Raw genomic sequence first — 16,515 nt, 5'->3', positions numbered from 1 at the left:
GTAAGAGATAAATTAGATATCATTATACACATTTATTTTCTGCTGTTGAATCAATGTACAGAAATGTGCCAAGATATTTACAACTAAGATGATGTTGGGTTCCGTGGTCGGTTTGCCACTGGTGTCGCCTCGCATGACAACCCACGTAACGGAGAATGTGAGATTGCTGCCGTACGAGGATACGCGATTCCCCGTGTAGATCTGTGGCGCCAACCAGAAAGGGCTGTCGTACTCGACCTCGAATGCCGCCACGGTTAACCATCCGCTGTCCGTGTCCACAGTGGGAACGATTGCTCGAGATGCGTTCACGTCGGTCACTAACCAGTCCTCCAGCGTAGAAATCTGAGATCAAAATAAGTCACATGATTTATCGTTATTTCTACATATATATTTATTCTGTTACTTTTATTTTAATTTGTCGAACCGCAGTAAATTTTTTAATATAAGTTAAACACATGATTAACGGTTATTCATGCAGATATTAATATAAATTTAATTGAAAATAGTAATCTTGTTTTGTTTTTAATTTAATATATTTTATTAAATTTGCAAGAATTAATATTATATTATAATATTAATAAAATATATTTTGTTAGTGATTAAATTTGTTTTGATTTGAAGTTACGCGTCAATAAGTCTTATGCTTATTACAGCATAGTTTACGTTTTTGCTCGTTCCACTTCAACGCTATTACCGTCAACGTAATTGCGGGTCTGCGTCAACGTAATTGCGGGACCGATAAACTATAATTGTCCCTTTATCCAATTTATCGCGCGACAAGGACGTCGCCTAAGACTAACGTCATAGAACGAACATGCCCGCAGGAAAACGTCAATGTTCCAATCAGGTTGCACCTGTCAACCACGCGTGACAAACGAGGTTTTCCTTCATAAATGAGGATAAATCTTTTCCAATATAGATAGAATTACTTAAGACTAACTGGCAACAAAATGTCTCAATAAGCGATAAATGATTGTAAAATAATTTTACTGTATCCTTCTTTATAATAATTATTCAATTTTTATAACTTCGTTAATTCAATTTTAAAATTAGATACATAACACAATTCACAAATAAATTACAATAAACAATAATAAGAAAATTACGCAAAAAAAAGATTGAAACAGATTGCAAAAGCTTTAAATACAAACAACAGAATTAAAAATCCAGCATTACAAAAATTTTCGAATTTTAACAAAACTGTCACATGTTAAAAAAGCTTTTTTTCTATATATAAAAAAAAAGTTTACCATGCTGTACGATAATCTTGCAGTGGTGCAGCTATTCGTCGTGCCGAAGCAATAGCACGGCAAACATCCATCTAGATTGTCCTTCGTGAGCGCGAAGTATCCCGGTTTGCATCGATCGCAGAAATCCCCAGCGACGTTCGCCTTGCACAAACAATCGCCCTCGCAATCGTGGGATGGTAGAATCCCGCGGGAATCGCAGGGACACGGCATGCAATCGGGAAACTGTCGATAACCGGCGGCACACTGGTCACACTTGTATCCTGAATATCCGGGCTTGCATTCGCAGGCACCTGCTACCTAAATCATCATTTAAACCGATCGATTAGAAGATCGATCGTGAGAACGGCCTCACCGTAGCCGATCACGGAAATCACCGGGACGGATAATCGATGCGCGCGTAAATCATGCTCGCGCAAGCGATTATCACGCGCGGCCGATGGAGATCCGAGATTTAGCGAAAGTAGCAGCGGTAAATTTATGTTGAACGATAAGAAAATAAATGATGCTTAAAATGTTTTTACGTCTTGAAGATTTTTTCGTTTATTCAAAAGATGGAATGTTAATAAGAAGAATAATATACCTCAAAATAAATATATTGATATTAAAGGCATTCAAAATTGAAATGAGAGAATTTTTAGTTTAATTATCAATCTTAAATAGATAAATAAAAGAGGGGTGTTTTTATTTATAAGATTTATGGTATTAAGAGTAATTCTAAAAATTCATATTATTGATGAAATAATTTGAATAAAAAAATAAAAAAAGAAGCAAACGCTTTTACAGAAGGAGAAATTTTATTTTCACAAATCTGTTTAAAAATTTTTCTTTTTTATTTAGATTTATTTTAGATAAATTATTTATCAGATAATGTTAGTAAAAAACCTCTTACCTTTCCCATGCGAGTGAAGGAATCGTCGGGAGTGCAATAGCCTGTACTACCACGAACGTTACAGTCGCAGGGCAGACAGGGTTCTGACGCATCAGGTGCAATGCCGTTCGGCCTGTAGTAGCCGATCTGACATTTCTCGCAGTTAATACCAGCTGTATGCTCCTGCAATTATTTTGCAACTAATTATTATTCCAGAATGTCGATATATTTTCAATATTTTTACAAGATTTCGTTGTTCCTGTATCTAGTAATTTCAGTACCAAATAGTGAGAATTTTACAGGCAATACTTAAAGTAATTACGGATGTCTTCTTAAAAATGTAGATTAAATACACCTGTATAATTATTTAGATCTATATATTATTATTATAATTAGAATCTGAATTATTTTTACATGTTATAGTTTTCTTAGAAAAATACTAGATTTTAAAAATGAACAGAAGAAAAGAACAATATACAATTAATTTTTATGTAATTATTTTCATAAGTAGAGAAACCATTATTCCAAGGCACATGCGATAATTGGAAGACGTATTCAAAATAAATAATTCATGCTTCATTTCATTTGTCATTATCTTACCGTACAATTGACGCACACGCCACCGCCTCTGTATTTCCCACGAATATCCATGGACATTCTTCTCTCGGCCATTTCCTGATCGTATATGCAGGACGTTGCATGTCCATTGCAGTTGCACCTCTCGCAGTGAAAGCCCTTGCCAGCTGTGCCAGGCTTCCACGGGATCTGATTGTACATGGGGCAGCATTTTTCGCATCTTTCGCCGCACGTGTGGCGCTCGCATTCGCATTCCTGATGCTGAAGGATAACAAGGAATACGCTTATCAGATGCCGCAAAAGGTCCGTACTCTTGAATCGCGTGTATGTTAAATCGTACGGCAAATGTGCGTAATCTAGTGCGGATAAAACCACATGAAGAGACATTTGCCAGATGCGCTACAAAAATTTTGTAAAATTTTATTCATTTTTGAAAAAAAAATTTTTGAACATTTTCTTAGCAGAATAACTTAATATTTATATTATTGCTTTTTAAATTCTGTATAATTTTTACTCTGCAATACAACTTGTCTTCTTAAGTTTTAATATTGTGTTTATTTTTTATTAATGTTATTAACAAATTTGGAGAAACAATTTAATTATTAGTAATAAACATAATTAATTCTACTATTAATAATTTTAGTGTATTATTCACATCTAATATAAATATATATTTTACGATACGTAACAATTGCAATCGCAGTATATTTATATATTTAAGCAAGCTTCAGCTAATTCATAAAATCTTCTTCTTGAAATCCTTAAAAACTAAAAATTTAACGCAGCAATTGTAGGAGCGCGTTTTCCGTTAGCCAGAAATTTCAATAAGTGTTATATATATTCTTCTTTCGATTGTAAATAGATCAATTGTAACCATCGAACGGAACTCAAGGTTTGATTCGGGCAAAAATAAACAAGTAAAATTTGGTAGACGAGCGAGAGTCCGGAAAGTCATCGCGGTTACATGATACATTTATCGAAATATTATATCTTTATTATATTAATTAATCGTTATTTCTTTCTTTTCTCAATTAAATACTGTAACAAAAACTCTCAAATTATTATTTCCAATCGATTCACATCATATCAATTCTACACAATTGTATTTTTTCCCACAGTTCTTTAAATAAAAATATATATGATAATAAAATATATATATATATATATATATATATATATATATATATATATATAATAAAAATATTTAAATTAAAATGTAATGTAATTTAAACTAAAATCAAAACTAACATATCCAACGCAAGAAAAATTTCATAATTAATTATCACACTGCTAAAAGCTTGCTATAATAAAATTAACAATTATCGTAAAGTCATAAAAAATGAGCGTTAGTATTGTCAATTAACACATTAACACATTTTTATTAGAATCGCTTCGATTGATCCGGCAATTATCGCAGCACACATTAAATTGGGTCGAAGAAATCGCACAAAAAATTAAATCGCCGAAAATAAATTGGGATTAATGAGCTTCAATTTCACCGTAAATATCAAATTGCGTGCGCAATAATTAAGAAACGCACACGAAAGAGCCAAGGGTCAACGCGATGCGTGTGGCCTTATCATTGATGTGACAAACAAATGGATCAGTTCGGTCAATTGCAATATCCGCCCGTTAACACACGCTCGATATTATTTATTGCCAGTGATAAACTGGCTACCCCGTTCGCGATCAGCAATCAAACCCCAGTTTCTACAATTATTCTTCACCGCGGAAGCATTTAACAAACCTGAATTATATTTCAGCAGAAGCATGAAAGTCATAATGTTCTCTCTCTCTCTTTCTCTCTCACTGCAAAACCGTTATTCTCGAATCACGATGAGCTGTCCGAAAAATAAAAATCCTCGCTTTCACATTGTGCTCCGGATCTGATCTTAATTTTAACGACAGGTTCTTAGATTACATCTTTATCTCTCATTTAAAATATCACGATTTTAGAACTGATAGTTTTCGATTATAAGTGAATACTACGTATAAAAAAACAGTTGTTTCAATTAGAGCTCAGACAGAAGATTCGAAGGGTTTTGTAGGAATAAAATATATTTCACAAATGACAAATAATAAATAAATGAAAAATCAGTTACCTTAGTCACACTAGCGTCCACTCGGATAATGCTCTGTCCAATGTCTCGTCTATTACAACATAACTGTATTTCGCGGATGCGCTTTTCGTAATGTTCCACCGATTGTCTCGAAGCGTTTGATAATGCGATAAATTGACTTGTACAATTGATGAAATACGAATTTTGTCAACCGTACAAGTTGATTCATCACATTATCGAACGCGCGCGGCAAAGACTTTAGAAACGCGATCTCAAACGCAAAGATTATATCACGAATAACGGCCAACGTTAGACAATGATGCGTACGGCGATCGAGACAGAGCAAGAGCTGTAACAAGACTGCGCGACGTTTGGGTCACGTTTCAGTTTATATTCCCTTTTAGGTCGAAGCTTCCAGAAAGAAATTTCGAGTTTTCGAAACGAGCAACATACGATGTTAACAATCGAGGCCGCGTATCAAGGTTTTGGTAAAGTCAACGGCAATAATAATGTTACATACAACGAGATAAGATAAATACTAAACAAAACGACTTGGACAACGAATAATATAACTAATGAATTTTAAATCTTAAACTGTGAAAAATATCAAATTGCTAGATGTCACAATTTTATTATTAATGTAAATTATAAACAAATTAAGTCGATCTAAACACACCGTGTTTAAGATTTACAATTACTTTTAATAATTGTAAAAAAATTCGATCCTGATTAATCAAATATTTTAAAGTTTATAAGTATAAAAAATTTTGCTTAAAAATTAAGTAAAAGTTTTAAATAAAAAGAGTTGTTTAAAAGATGAATAAAAATTTCAAAGCGTGCAGCAAATATTTTTTGAATAGTTGGAGCAAATAGTTCAAGTTTTTATAAATAATATATTTAACGTTTCAGAATATTAAAAATCTACACAAAGACTTTTAATATCCAATTAATAAAATATGTATTAAGCCTAATTTGTATTAAATGTGCACTTAAAAGATTAATATATCCAGAAATATGTCAAAATTTTAATCAATTAAAATTAAAATACTAATTCACAATATTTATTTCATAAATTAACGGCTAAAATAAGTTTTTTGACATCAATTCCATCCATTTTTTTATCTCTATTTTTGATAAAAATGTAAAAAGAGTGTCAATCTCTATTATAAAATACTTTATTTTAATTATCCGCAAATTCTATCAATAAGAAACATTAGACGGGATATATTTATAAAATATAATATTTTGCAGGCAAAGTATATAAAATATTTCTTACGAGAAATCAATATATTTTTCACATATTCTTAATAAAAAAACCTAAAATTGAATAAAATAGATAGTTAATTAACAAATATTCAGAGATATAATTCTGAATATATTTAAATTAATCGCTCAACTGCATTCGGCTTATATACATATAAAAAAATATCTGAATCTTCTACATAGAAAAGGAAGAGTAAAAATTTTATGAAAAATATCTTCTCAATTTCAATAATCTCAAAGCGTTGCTGCTACTATTTATTTTTCATTTTTATAAAGATTCAAAGAAGATTCGTGAAGAGATTAATTAATTAATCGTAATTGCCGCAATTAAATGATGTGACAAAGCGTTGAAATTAATTGTTCCTATCGAAAGTGACCGTAACATTGTAAACGGGATTGATAATAGCACAATGCTCCACACTGTTTTCTTCTGGAGACATTACAAAGAGACAGGAAATCATCAACATCCCGTAGATTCTCAATCACTGTGCGCGTTTTTTGCGTTTCATTGTATCCCTATCGTTGCACTTTTCTCGATAATTCTCGCCTCGATTCATAACAACGTACGCTGAATGAACATGTAAGTACGCGACTTGCATTGAGTGAACAAATGCTGTGAAAATTCCGCGAGCAAAATACTACGCATAGGTCAATGTCCATTCTACGGTGGTGCAGTGATACGGGATGCAGCAGAACGTGGCGTTGCATCATAAATGCACACGATAAATATTCTATCGCATTACATGTTGTCATTTCATGAAAATCTTATTCAATTCTTGGATCGTTGAACGCAATGGCAATAATATAAAAGGCAAACTGTAACGTTTTTCACTGTTGCACAAATCCAATAACTAAAAAAATTAAGAAAAACCTATACAAACCAAGTTTTAATCGCGTTTTTCCACTCAATATACTATTTTTTATTTATTTTTAATATAAAATTCTGTCATTTGGCTAACATGATATAACAAGTGATGATTCTAACAATATAACGATATGTGGAACGTGAGAAAATAGGTGCTACTTCAAGAACATCAGAGAAAATTTTTAAAAATTTGCATTCTGTCTGCGGAATAAGGCAATCGTAATCGCAATGAATGCCGCTCGAGGAGTTTCGCAATTCCAAGCGACAGCATTGGGGGACACCATGAACTATTATTTTCTGTTAAAGCCAGCTGCATACACTCCGCGAATATCCACTCTCGGTTTGTAACAGCATGCGTTGTGATTCGCGTTTCTGCAGCTGCGAGAGAAAAAGAGAGAAAGCATCTCAGCCTCGCGAGGAAACATACTGCAGACGAGAGTAATTAATCACCCGCGTTGACTATTGTTTTTCCGCGTATTGTGCCGCCAGAGAAACTACAGCACGGCGTCCGTAATTAAACGTGAATCACCCTCTCGCGGAATAAAAAAGGTGGGGCTTGCATTTGCACTCCGTCTCGTGACTGCCGTAAATTCAGTCCGTGCTGCTCGTGCGCTATTGACCCGCATTCGCGCCGCACGTTTAGCGGTGAATGTAGCCGCTTCGTGTTATGTTTAAGTAACATTTACGGCAAAATGTGTGAGTACATTAAAAATTATTTTTATCATAGTGAAAATATTGTTAAAAATTTTTAATATTGGAGACAGTCATTGTAGCTGAATAAGTTATTTTTGCAATTAATTAATTCCAAGTCGCGGGACAGATGATTCAATCGATTAAGTAGAATATTGACAGAGAAATTGATTCTAAACAAGATCGTTTCATAATAATATGCGGCATAAGTAAACATAATATGAATCTCAATGACGCCTATAACAATCGAGCAGTACGATTTGGGTCACTCTTTGTTACGTGAACAGGAAATTCTCACGGTTCTAATCATGATTCATCGCTCTACCATCAATTTCAAGATTCTCGCGAAAAGAACTCCAAACACGTACTTTAGAAACCACAATATTGATAGTGACGAAAAAACTAACGGCGTCTTCGAAAGCGCCCACTCAAAGCGATCGTGGCTGGGCCTTAATTCTTAGCGGTTTCTGCGGCTTTGTAGCAGACAGTGACTCGAGTAAAAAGGATCGTTTTGCCATTCGGCGGACAAAGATCTGACAAGTTTATGGCACTTTTGAGAGATTTATCTCTCGAGCAGTCGAATATCCGGATGTCCATTTCCGAGAGCGAGCAACTTCGGAAGTCGCGGAAGTCGCAACATTATATGCTGTTTACGAATTGCACGAGAAGTAACATTTTAAATAATGAGTTTCGATGATTTTACGCGGAAAGATTTGCAAAACAATTTTAGCTCAATTTTTAGATCGAGATGGCTATCAATTTGTATAATTTCAATCGCAAATTAACGACTATTAACATAATAACAAAATGTTATATTAATTTTTAAAATATGCAAAATCTATAAATGCATATTAATATAGATTTATTTTACCATATTAAGCAAAATATGTTTTATTTGCCGCAAATGTATCATCGATAAATATATATTGCCAATGGTACATTATTTATTAAATAAATAAATTTGAGTTCCAATTTATTTGTGCTAATTTGTTCGCACTTACCCTGTGAGAAACGCTGTACCGACATCGAGCCGCGTGTCCGGAACACAAGCACCGTCCTCCGATGTTGATTTCTTTTATCGAATAAAAGGCACGTCTTTTGTCAGTCAAAACCTCGCCATTGCGTCGAAGACCCTGAAAGCGGAGCCGCACGTATCTGGCCTGAGTGAATTCCTGTAGAGTCGCGCTGTGGTTTAGAGCCCCGGGTCGACCGTTCACCAGGTGTGTGTGGATCTTTCAACAAAATTAAAATTCCTGTTAGTCCCAACTGTCTCCCGTCGAGTGGTTTATAGCACAGTATAAATATATCTATCTTAAATGATTTTTTAAAGAAATATTATTCATGAAAATTATTTTAAGCCGCATCGGGAGAACATGATCATCGCCTAAAGATATATTTCCAGTGAAAAATATTGTAATTTTATTCTTCCAATAATAAGGAGAAAATAATATTCTAAAAATAATTTTATCTTACTAGTAAAAATAAACAAGGATGCTGATATATGCGAAATCGACTAAAATCATATGTAATATCCGTAACTTTGTGGCTGTTGAACAATCAGCAACGGTCAATTAGCGTCGGCGGGCGAAGCTATTAAATTCCAGAGACGCGGGCAAAGAAGTAAATCATCCGCGAATGGCGCCGCGTGCTGAGAAGGGAACGGCGGGTTCCGTAAATGGTGAGCACGCGGTACCTAATAAGGGACAATCGTTTGTACTTAAGATACCTCGCAACCTTTCACTGATTGCCAAACGTTCGTTTTTAATTGTTTGTTCGGGGCTTCCAACGAATCAACAATGTTATTTATGCACATATCGATCCTTTTTCGCATAAACACGGCCGAGCTTGCCTCGCTTCTCGTTATCTTCAACATTTATCTTTCATTTTTCCATTTACCATCGAGGGATTCTATTTCTGCGGCATAACTGCGGCATCGTACAAGTGCGCAATTCGCGGATTCCAAAATAATGACACGTTCAGTGGAAATCGCCGAGTCGGAGGGATTCAGCAATGAGCGCATACACAGTTGGCCGACACCAGCTTCCTCCGAATTCTTGGTAACTCGGCTGATAATAATTAAAGCTCATGCCCCGAGAGCATGGCAGCACGCGCGATCGGTTTCGTGCAAGCGGCGACGAGGAAAAACGAGCGAAACAAAAGAGAGAGAAACCGAGAGCGGGAATCGATGATACAAGAACGGCGATCCCTACATTCCGGCCATGTACGGCGCTACCTGGCCGTATAAGGGAGTATCGCGTACGCACACCTTCCATAGGAGAGAACCCTGGCAGTTTTACACTTCTGCACGCGAGCTGTACACGCGGGGAGGAGGAAAGGATCGGCGGCGGCGCAGGATCGCAGCGCATCTTCCAGCAAACTCGTTGCATCCGCAACGATTTCGCAAGAAAGGTCTCCGCCGCGAGATTCTCCCCTTCCCGAGAAACAATTCTCGCCACGTGATGATCACCTTTTATACCCTGACCTGACCGCAGAAGTGTCATTTTTAGATTCAGACAAGTAGAAGTAGTTGGAATAACGAGCAGATAATGTCGGATGTGCCTGCATTTCTTAAAATACAGATGCTGAATGCATTGAATAATGTTAATAATGTTAACAATATAGTTGTTATGTTTCTGCAACAAGAAAAAAAACAGCAGAATATATAAACAAATAATATATACTTATAGGCAAAGACATATAAATTATTAGATTTTTGTAAATTAAAACTAGAAACAAGGTAAATTTACTTTATCGGTAAATAAATTATGATTTATCCGTCTAATCTGCCAAGTATCTAACAATAGCACTAAGAATAAGTGCAAAATATGATGTTAGTTATTTATAGACATAATTACACGCAAATATCATCCGGAAAGCTAGAAGTGCATGTTGATGAAAAAGCAAATCGATATGCTCGGAAAAACATAAAGGAAGTGACTAACAAATTTCTATGATAAAGAAACGCATTACTCGCGGCAAACTTATTCCCGACACGGTGATAACGAGGCGAATGCTAAATTATCGTCATGCATGAGGCAGCGTTGTGAAGCAAATCTAAAGTTATCACCGCAAAACAGTGCGAATCGCACGTCCTGCGCATTAATGCTTCAGAATACGCTAATATAATAGGAGTCTCGCTCTTAATGTTTCCGATATCGTTGCGTGTCGCGGTTCACCGTAACGGTTCATCAAAAGAAATTAATTGAGAACTAACGGCATACGTGCCGCGGTAATTATACAGGATGTTTCAGAACTTTTATTTACCTCAACTTATCGGCTTTTAACTTGAATTAAATGCATTCGAGTATTAATATAATATTTAAATTATATGTGATTTGAGAATAAAATTTAACAATTGAAAATATTAATGAATTCAATTTAAAGTGTGGAAAAGTTTAATGAAAGTCTATAATAAAAGTACATTTTAATTTTAAACTTATTTGAATATTTAACGTTAAGAAAACTAAAGTAAGTAAAGCGTATTTTTATTTAAAAAAATGATTTTAAATAACACAAAAAACTTAGAAAATATGCCAAAGTTGGAATAATAATTTCGGGACACCCTATATATGGTCTCATATCAAGGAACAGTTGTTGCTTATTAATGACCTTATGATACTTTCGTATTACTGCTTCACGATAAAAAGTAAAAACATGAAGAGAGAAAAACGGGATCTACCGGAAGCAAGAGCGGGCCGACAACCCGACCTGTAAAATCCGCGCTCGCTAATCATCCAATTGCATAATTGCATACGCCTGGCCACATAAATCCGACAATAATTAATGGCACTGAGTGCAGCCACGAGAATTTTCGCAAGGATTATTGATAATGACACGCTCACGAGCTCCGCAAAAAATACAGCGGTGAGCATAAATGCTGTTTCTCATTGCATCGCGCGTCTGATTAGCATAATGTTGATATCCGCTTAAATAAAATTTTCCAAAAAAATTAATAGAATGTTTTTAAAATAAATTTCTTTCTACTTAATTTTATTTAAAAAGCAAAATATGCCCTAATAAAATTGTTTTATCATATGATGAAATATAGAGATGAACTAGAAGAGTTATGTTGGCGATGTCTGACATTTGAATATTAAATCATTGTAATAAGCGAAAAGGTGAAGACTTTTTGTTTCAGCGTCGATCGGGCAGCACGGAGGTGTGTCGATAGGCAGCCTGACATTTGTACGCACAAGGTTATTAGAGATAGGTCGTTATGCGAGTTTATGGTTGGCAGTTAAAGAGCTTGTGCGAAAAATGCATCTCGGAGGTGTTTTTAGTGCGAGTTAATTGTCCGCGTTTTCAGCGCGCTCAGCGCTCGCAACGCTCGGGCGTTGAAATGTTATTTGTACGCGCCAGCGTATTTGGAACCTAATGGCAGTGAGTTTTTTACGTTTCAGTTGCATAATTTCTTTCTCGCGTTTCCTGGATCTGCACGACGTTAATCGACTTTGTGCAAAGTTAAGGCAAGCTATAGTTACCGAGTGTGATATAATTGCTGTAATAACTTGAAAGTGTGCTTGATTGGTTTAATTATACGTCTATTATTAGAGAGAGAGAGAGAGAGAGAGAGAGAGAGAGAGAGAGAGAGAGAGCGTAGTAAAATATTTGAAAGAAGCAAAAAAAGAAATGACTAAAATAAAATAAAGTTCACAATGCGAGATATTGTGAATTTTAAGAGCGGTCGTAAAAACCGATAAAAATTACGCGTTGAAGGAAGGAACCAATGCTGACCGACCGCATTTTTTGAGCTTCACGAAATGAGAAATACGTCCTCACCTCGCCGTTCTCCATGGGGGTTTGTTTGGAGTGCTGGCTGGTGCATATGACTTCGTCGTCGGCAATGTAGACGGGTTTGCCTGCAACAGGCGGTGCCGAATACCTTGCCCAGCATTCCTCATCGCTCGGCGCGTAATACTGCCACTGCTGGAAGTTCTCCCCGTTCAAGGACTTCTCCAGGATCCAGGCCGCGGGTCTCGGCGAATTCGCGGCTTTCACTATCACGTACTCTATTTGGTAAATCTGGAAACACAAAGCGCAAAAAGATTAGTTGGATGCGGTATCGATAGCACAACCTTACGCGTCCAGTTATTGATTATAAAATTATAAATAGCATTATAGCGCGACGATACGCTTAAACGTGATCGATACTTCAATTGCTTCATTAGATTAGTGATCTAAAATTTTTGAAATTTGAAATAAAATGAGCGAAGGATATTCTCTCTAGTACGCGCGACTGTGTATCTATCTTGTAGCAATAAAGCGAGATAAAAATCGCGAGGTCAATGACGGGGGCCCGGATTTGCAGATCTCCCGCGGCTCGCTGGGAACCCCGCCGAGTTCGGGATCTCGCGACGGATAATTAATTCCGAGCAGCCGCAGATCGCGCAGAGACTACCTGGTGCCCGTTTAGCTCGTGTCCCGTCGCGCCGACGCGACGAATAGGCGAACACGGTATCACTGTAATGCGCTACTGTGTCAATCTCTCTATCTTCTCCCCTTGATCATCAATCGTCCTGAGAAAAGGATCCGCGCTCCGTTGAATGGCGAATATGTTGAGGCCTCCGTTAGATATCTGCGCGTGAAATGCGCGACGTGCGATTTCGCAGTTCGTGTGGACAAGTGATGAAAATCAGCTGCTACTTCCTGTTAGTCGCCTTTCTCTTCTTGTCGCATTATTATCTCCCTCATTGTTCGTTTTCTTAAAATTGCTTATGAATTGATAGTTAGATACGTTCTACGCCTAAACTATGTAAATAGTTAGTACATAAGGCGCGCTATCGGACGCAAATGGCGCAAATGCGGATTTTCAAATACAGTCTGGCGTAACAAATCGTAAACGCGGCGCGCACGTTGGCGAGTTATTCCATTCTCGTAGGCGAATATTGCATTACAGGACGCTTCGTTGAATACTAGGCATGTGAACGGGAGATACTGTATATATATCGTGTATTATTATCTCACGTAATACACGTTACGTGATATTTTAGATGGGTACTTCTTCGGATAAATACTTGTGCATGATTTTAAACGTGTTGCAACGTAATCAATATATCGGTATTATTTCAGTCGCTTTAAGTAAAATTCAATTTCTTAGATGATTTAAATAAGAAAAATATAGATATGAAATGATGAATTCGATTATTAAAATCAAATTCTTCTTCTCTCTCTCATTTTTTATTAAAGAAATATTCCCATCCTATTTATTGATCGAAACACCAGATTCTCCGAAGGTTCCACAAGTCGGAGAATGTGCAGTCGCATGCATCTCCGGCTACAGTCACGATTTAACAAGACGGGAATCCTTCATCCTGCTGTCGGGCCGCGTCTTTGTCGTTGTCGCTGTCGTTGTCCTCGTTGTGTCGTCGTTACGCCGGCATTGTGAGGCCGGACCGACGCCCACTTTCGGACCATAAAGACAGATCGCATGTCCACGATACCGGCTCCGTTTCCTTCTAAGGACTTCGTCCGGAACGACCGATTCGAGTCCGCGGAGAAGCCGACTTCAATTATCCAGCCCTTTGCCTCGTAGACGAGCACGCGTGCGTGCACGGCCGGCAAAGTGTAAGGCGCGGGGAGCGCGATCGCAGTTAGCTCCGGGCATCGGGAAATCGTTATATCGGCGATAACGTGTCGATAAGTAATCTACAATTTGCACGATCGATACCTCTCTGTGCATTATAGTGACATATTGACATGACAGCGGAGCATTAACGAGAGAATACCCGCTTTCAGTCGGTTGCATCAGCGCGTGATGCACGCGCCACGGGCGTGCATGCGAGTGTATATATACGACGGCACGGCGGCGGCGGCTGCAGGAGAATATATTTGCGCATCGACATAGCTATGACAGGAGCAAGGGAAAAGGGAAAGCGTTACGAGGCTGCCTCCACCCGAGGCTGTGCACGCCTTTTACACCGGCTAAATATTTACATTGGCCGGCACGTTGCTCTCCTCCCGGCTTCCAGTCGCTCCATCGGCATCGCGTGCCTCGTCGTATGGGGTAGGTCGTAAGTAAACCACGAATACATTTAGTGGCTCAAGGTTGTCCCCCCCCCCCCCCCCTTCCGACCCCCGAGGGTGTTATGTGTGCCGTATCTGGATGATGTACGCGAGAAGTTTAGAGTTTATCGCCAGCACACGACAGAATTATCGACGAAGGGTGAAGCTGCGTGTTTAAACGAACGACGGCGTGACTACGCTTGACTGCAAAACAAACGTCGTTCAAGCTATTACAGGAGAATGAATAAGGATCGAAAGTTTAGATTTCTATCTCTGGAAATATGAGTACACGCCAGTCTGTGTGTTCTTGTATTTACACACTTCTTGAGTTTTCTCACATTTTTTCAAATCTAAAAATCGACAAATATGAATTTTGATATCTTCTGTAATGTATGTTTAATGAAGATATCATTTCTCTTTTTCTACTGCACAAGTTTCCGTTGAAAGATGAAGAGGGAGATAAAATCACAGAGCATTATTTCGCAGTTTTCTATAAATTTATGTTTCACGAAACTATTTGTATTCAAATAAGATGTAATTAGTTTTTAATCACGATTTTATTTTCGAGAGCGCACACTACTGCGTACTACTGCGAGCTTACATTACGCGTGAGAGCGTGTCGATACTTGGCCGATAGTGTTAAGGTGTTCCAGGGTGGACCACTTAGTTTAAGAGTTTACGTTCGGTGGAGTTAACGCGTGTAAATACTAGACGGGATTGGATAGTCTCGTACGAAGGCACGTCAAGGGCCGTGCTTGACGCGCCCTGGCTCGACTTTCTGACGTGTCAGTGGCGTAGACAGTATAACAATAACATTATGTATGTAATAATAACTGAGAGACTCGTATCGTTTATAATTGAAAATTCGTCCGCAATTGCAAAACTTTTACATTCACATATTTCAATAAAAATTCTCCCCAGCGGAATCGTTCATGCTTTATATTTGTCACTTCGCTTTGGCCATCTATTAAATCGAATCACGGTGTGTTCCCATGTTCTTCCCTATAAAACCACCGTGGAAGCTGGGAGCGTTTAGTTTGCCATTTTAGGCGAGGCAGCGTCATTTCTTCCGCGAAAATGAAAAGTGGTCGGAGAGGAGTCGCGCTCGATCTCGCACTCGTTATTCGAGAAACACGATTGTGTTTTGCCTCAATGAGCAGCCGGGGAATTCTCGAAGCACCAGCCACGTGACACGACGCGCGCGAGAGAGAGAGAGAGAGACTCAACGAACGGCTCCCACGATCCTGGACGACTCGACGGCTAGCCGCCTTCTTTCGACGCTAAATGCATCTACAGCCTTGTAAGGATGCGCCTGATATTAGCATCGGATGACAAAAATGGTTTTACAGCATAGATGAAAAAAGTCGATAGCCTGAAGGATCGTTGTCCTGTTTTTTCGACGATGCATCCTGCGACTCGATATACTAGGTGCGCAACTAAGTTTCCGGGTTTCACACATGAATGGCGCTAACGATACATGTAGTCGATATACATGTCTAAAGTTGTGTTTTTTTATTAACTTGGACATCTGTCAACAATAACCAGTCATAATACCAACACATATTGCAACGCAAAAATATTTTTTCTAACAATAAAGATGTCGAGTTTTGTGCCAAATAAACAGCATTTGCGGGAAGCTTTGCTTTTCTGCTTCAACTTGAAAGAAAATGCAGCTGAAGCACGCCGTTTGCTTGAGAAAGCCTACGGCGAACATGCACAATCGAAAACTACTTGTGAAGATTGGTTTAAACGCTTTAGAAATGGCGATTTCGACACTGAGGACAAGGAGCGCTCCGGAAGACCAAAAACATTTGAGGACGCCGATCTGCAAGCGTTATTGGATGAAAATGATACGCAAACACAAGACAACAACAACTGATAAATTTGAACCATGCATTGCTCGAAAAACGGCCAGAATGGGACACGAGACACGAACGAGTG

The 16,515-nt window shown here is 37.8% G+C and overlaps 1 protein-coding gene across 2 annotated transcripts in view; it reads right to left on the bottom strand.

Annotated features, from left to right (window-relative positions):
* wb (wing blister) overlaps positions 1-16,515 on the bottom strand; it is a 201,028-nt gene that overhangs the window by 137,121 nt on the left and 47,392 nt on the right. Inside the window, exons 3-8 of one of the 2 annotated variants that reach the window (XM_067347603.1) lie at positions 12,352-12,594; positions 8,574-8,804; positions 2,719-2,955; positions 2,140-2,301; positions 1,251-1,547; positions 82-342 (exon numbers count right to left, since the gene is read on the bottom strand). In XM_067347603.1, the coding sequence (XP_067203704.1) occupies positions 82-342; positions 1,251-1,547; positions 2,140-2,301; positions 2,719-2,955; positions 8,574-8,804; positions 12,352-12,594 (1,431 nt within the window). Of the gene's footprint in view, positions 1-81; positions 343-1,250; positions 1,548-2,139; positions 2,302-2,718; positions 2,956-4,796; positions 5,128-8,573; positions 8,805-12,351; positions 12,595-16,515 lie in introns of those variants that run through there. The other variant, XM_067347605.1, reaches the window with a different exon arrangement.

Source organism: Linepithema humile, chromosome 1 (genome assembly GCF_040581485.1).
Source record: "Linepithema humile isolate Giens D197 chromosome 1, Lhum_UNIL_v1.0, whole genome shotgun sequence".
In the NCBI taxonomy this organism is placed as follows: Eukaryota; Metazoa; Arthropoda; class Insecta; order Hymenoptera; family Formicidae; genus Linepithema; species Linepithema humile.
This window is presented reverse-complemented; position numbering and strand designations above follow the sequence as displayed.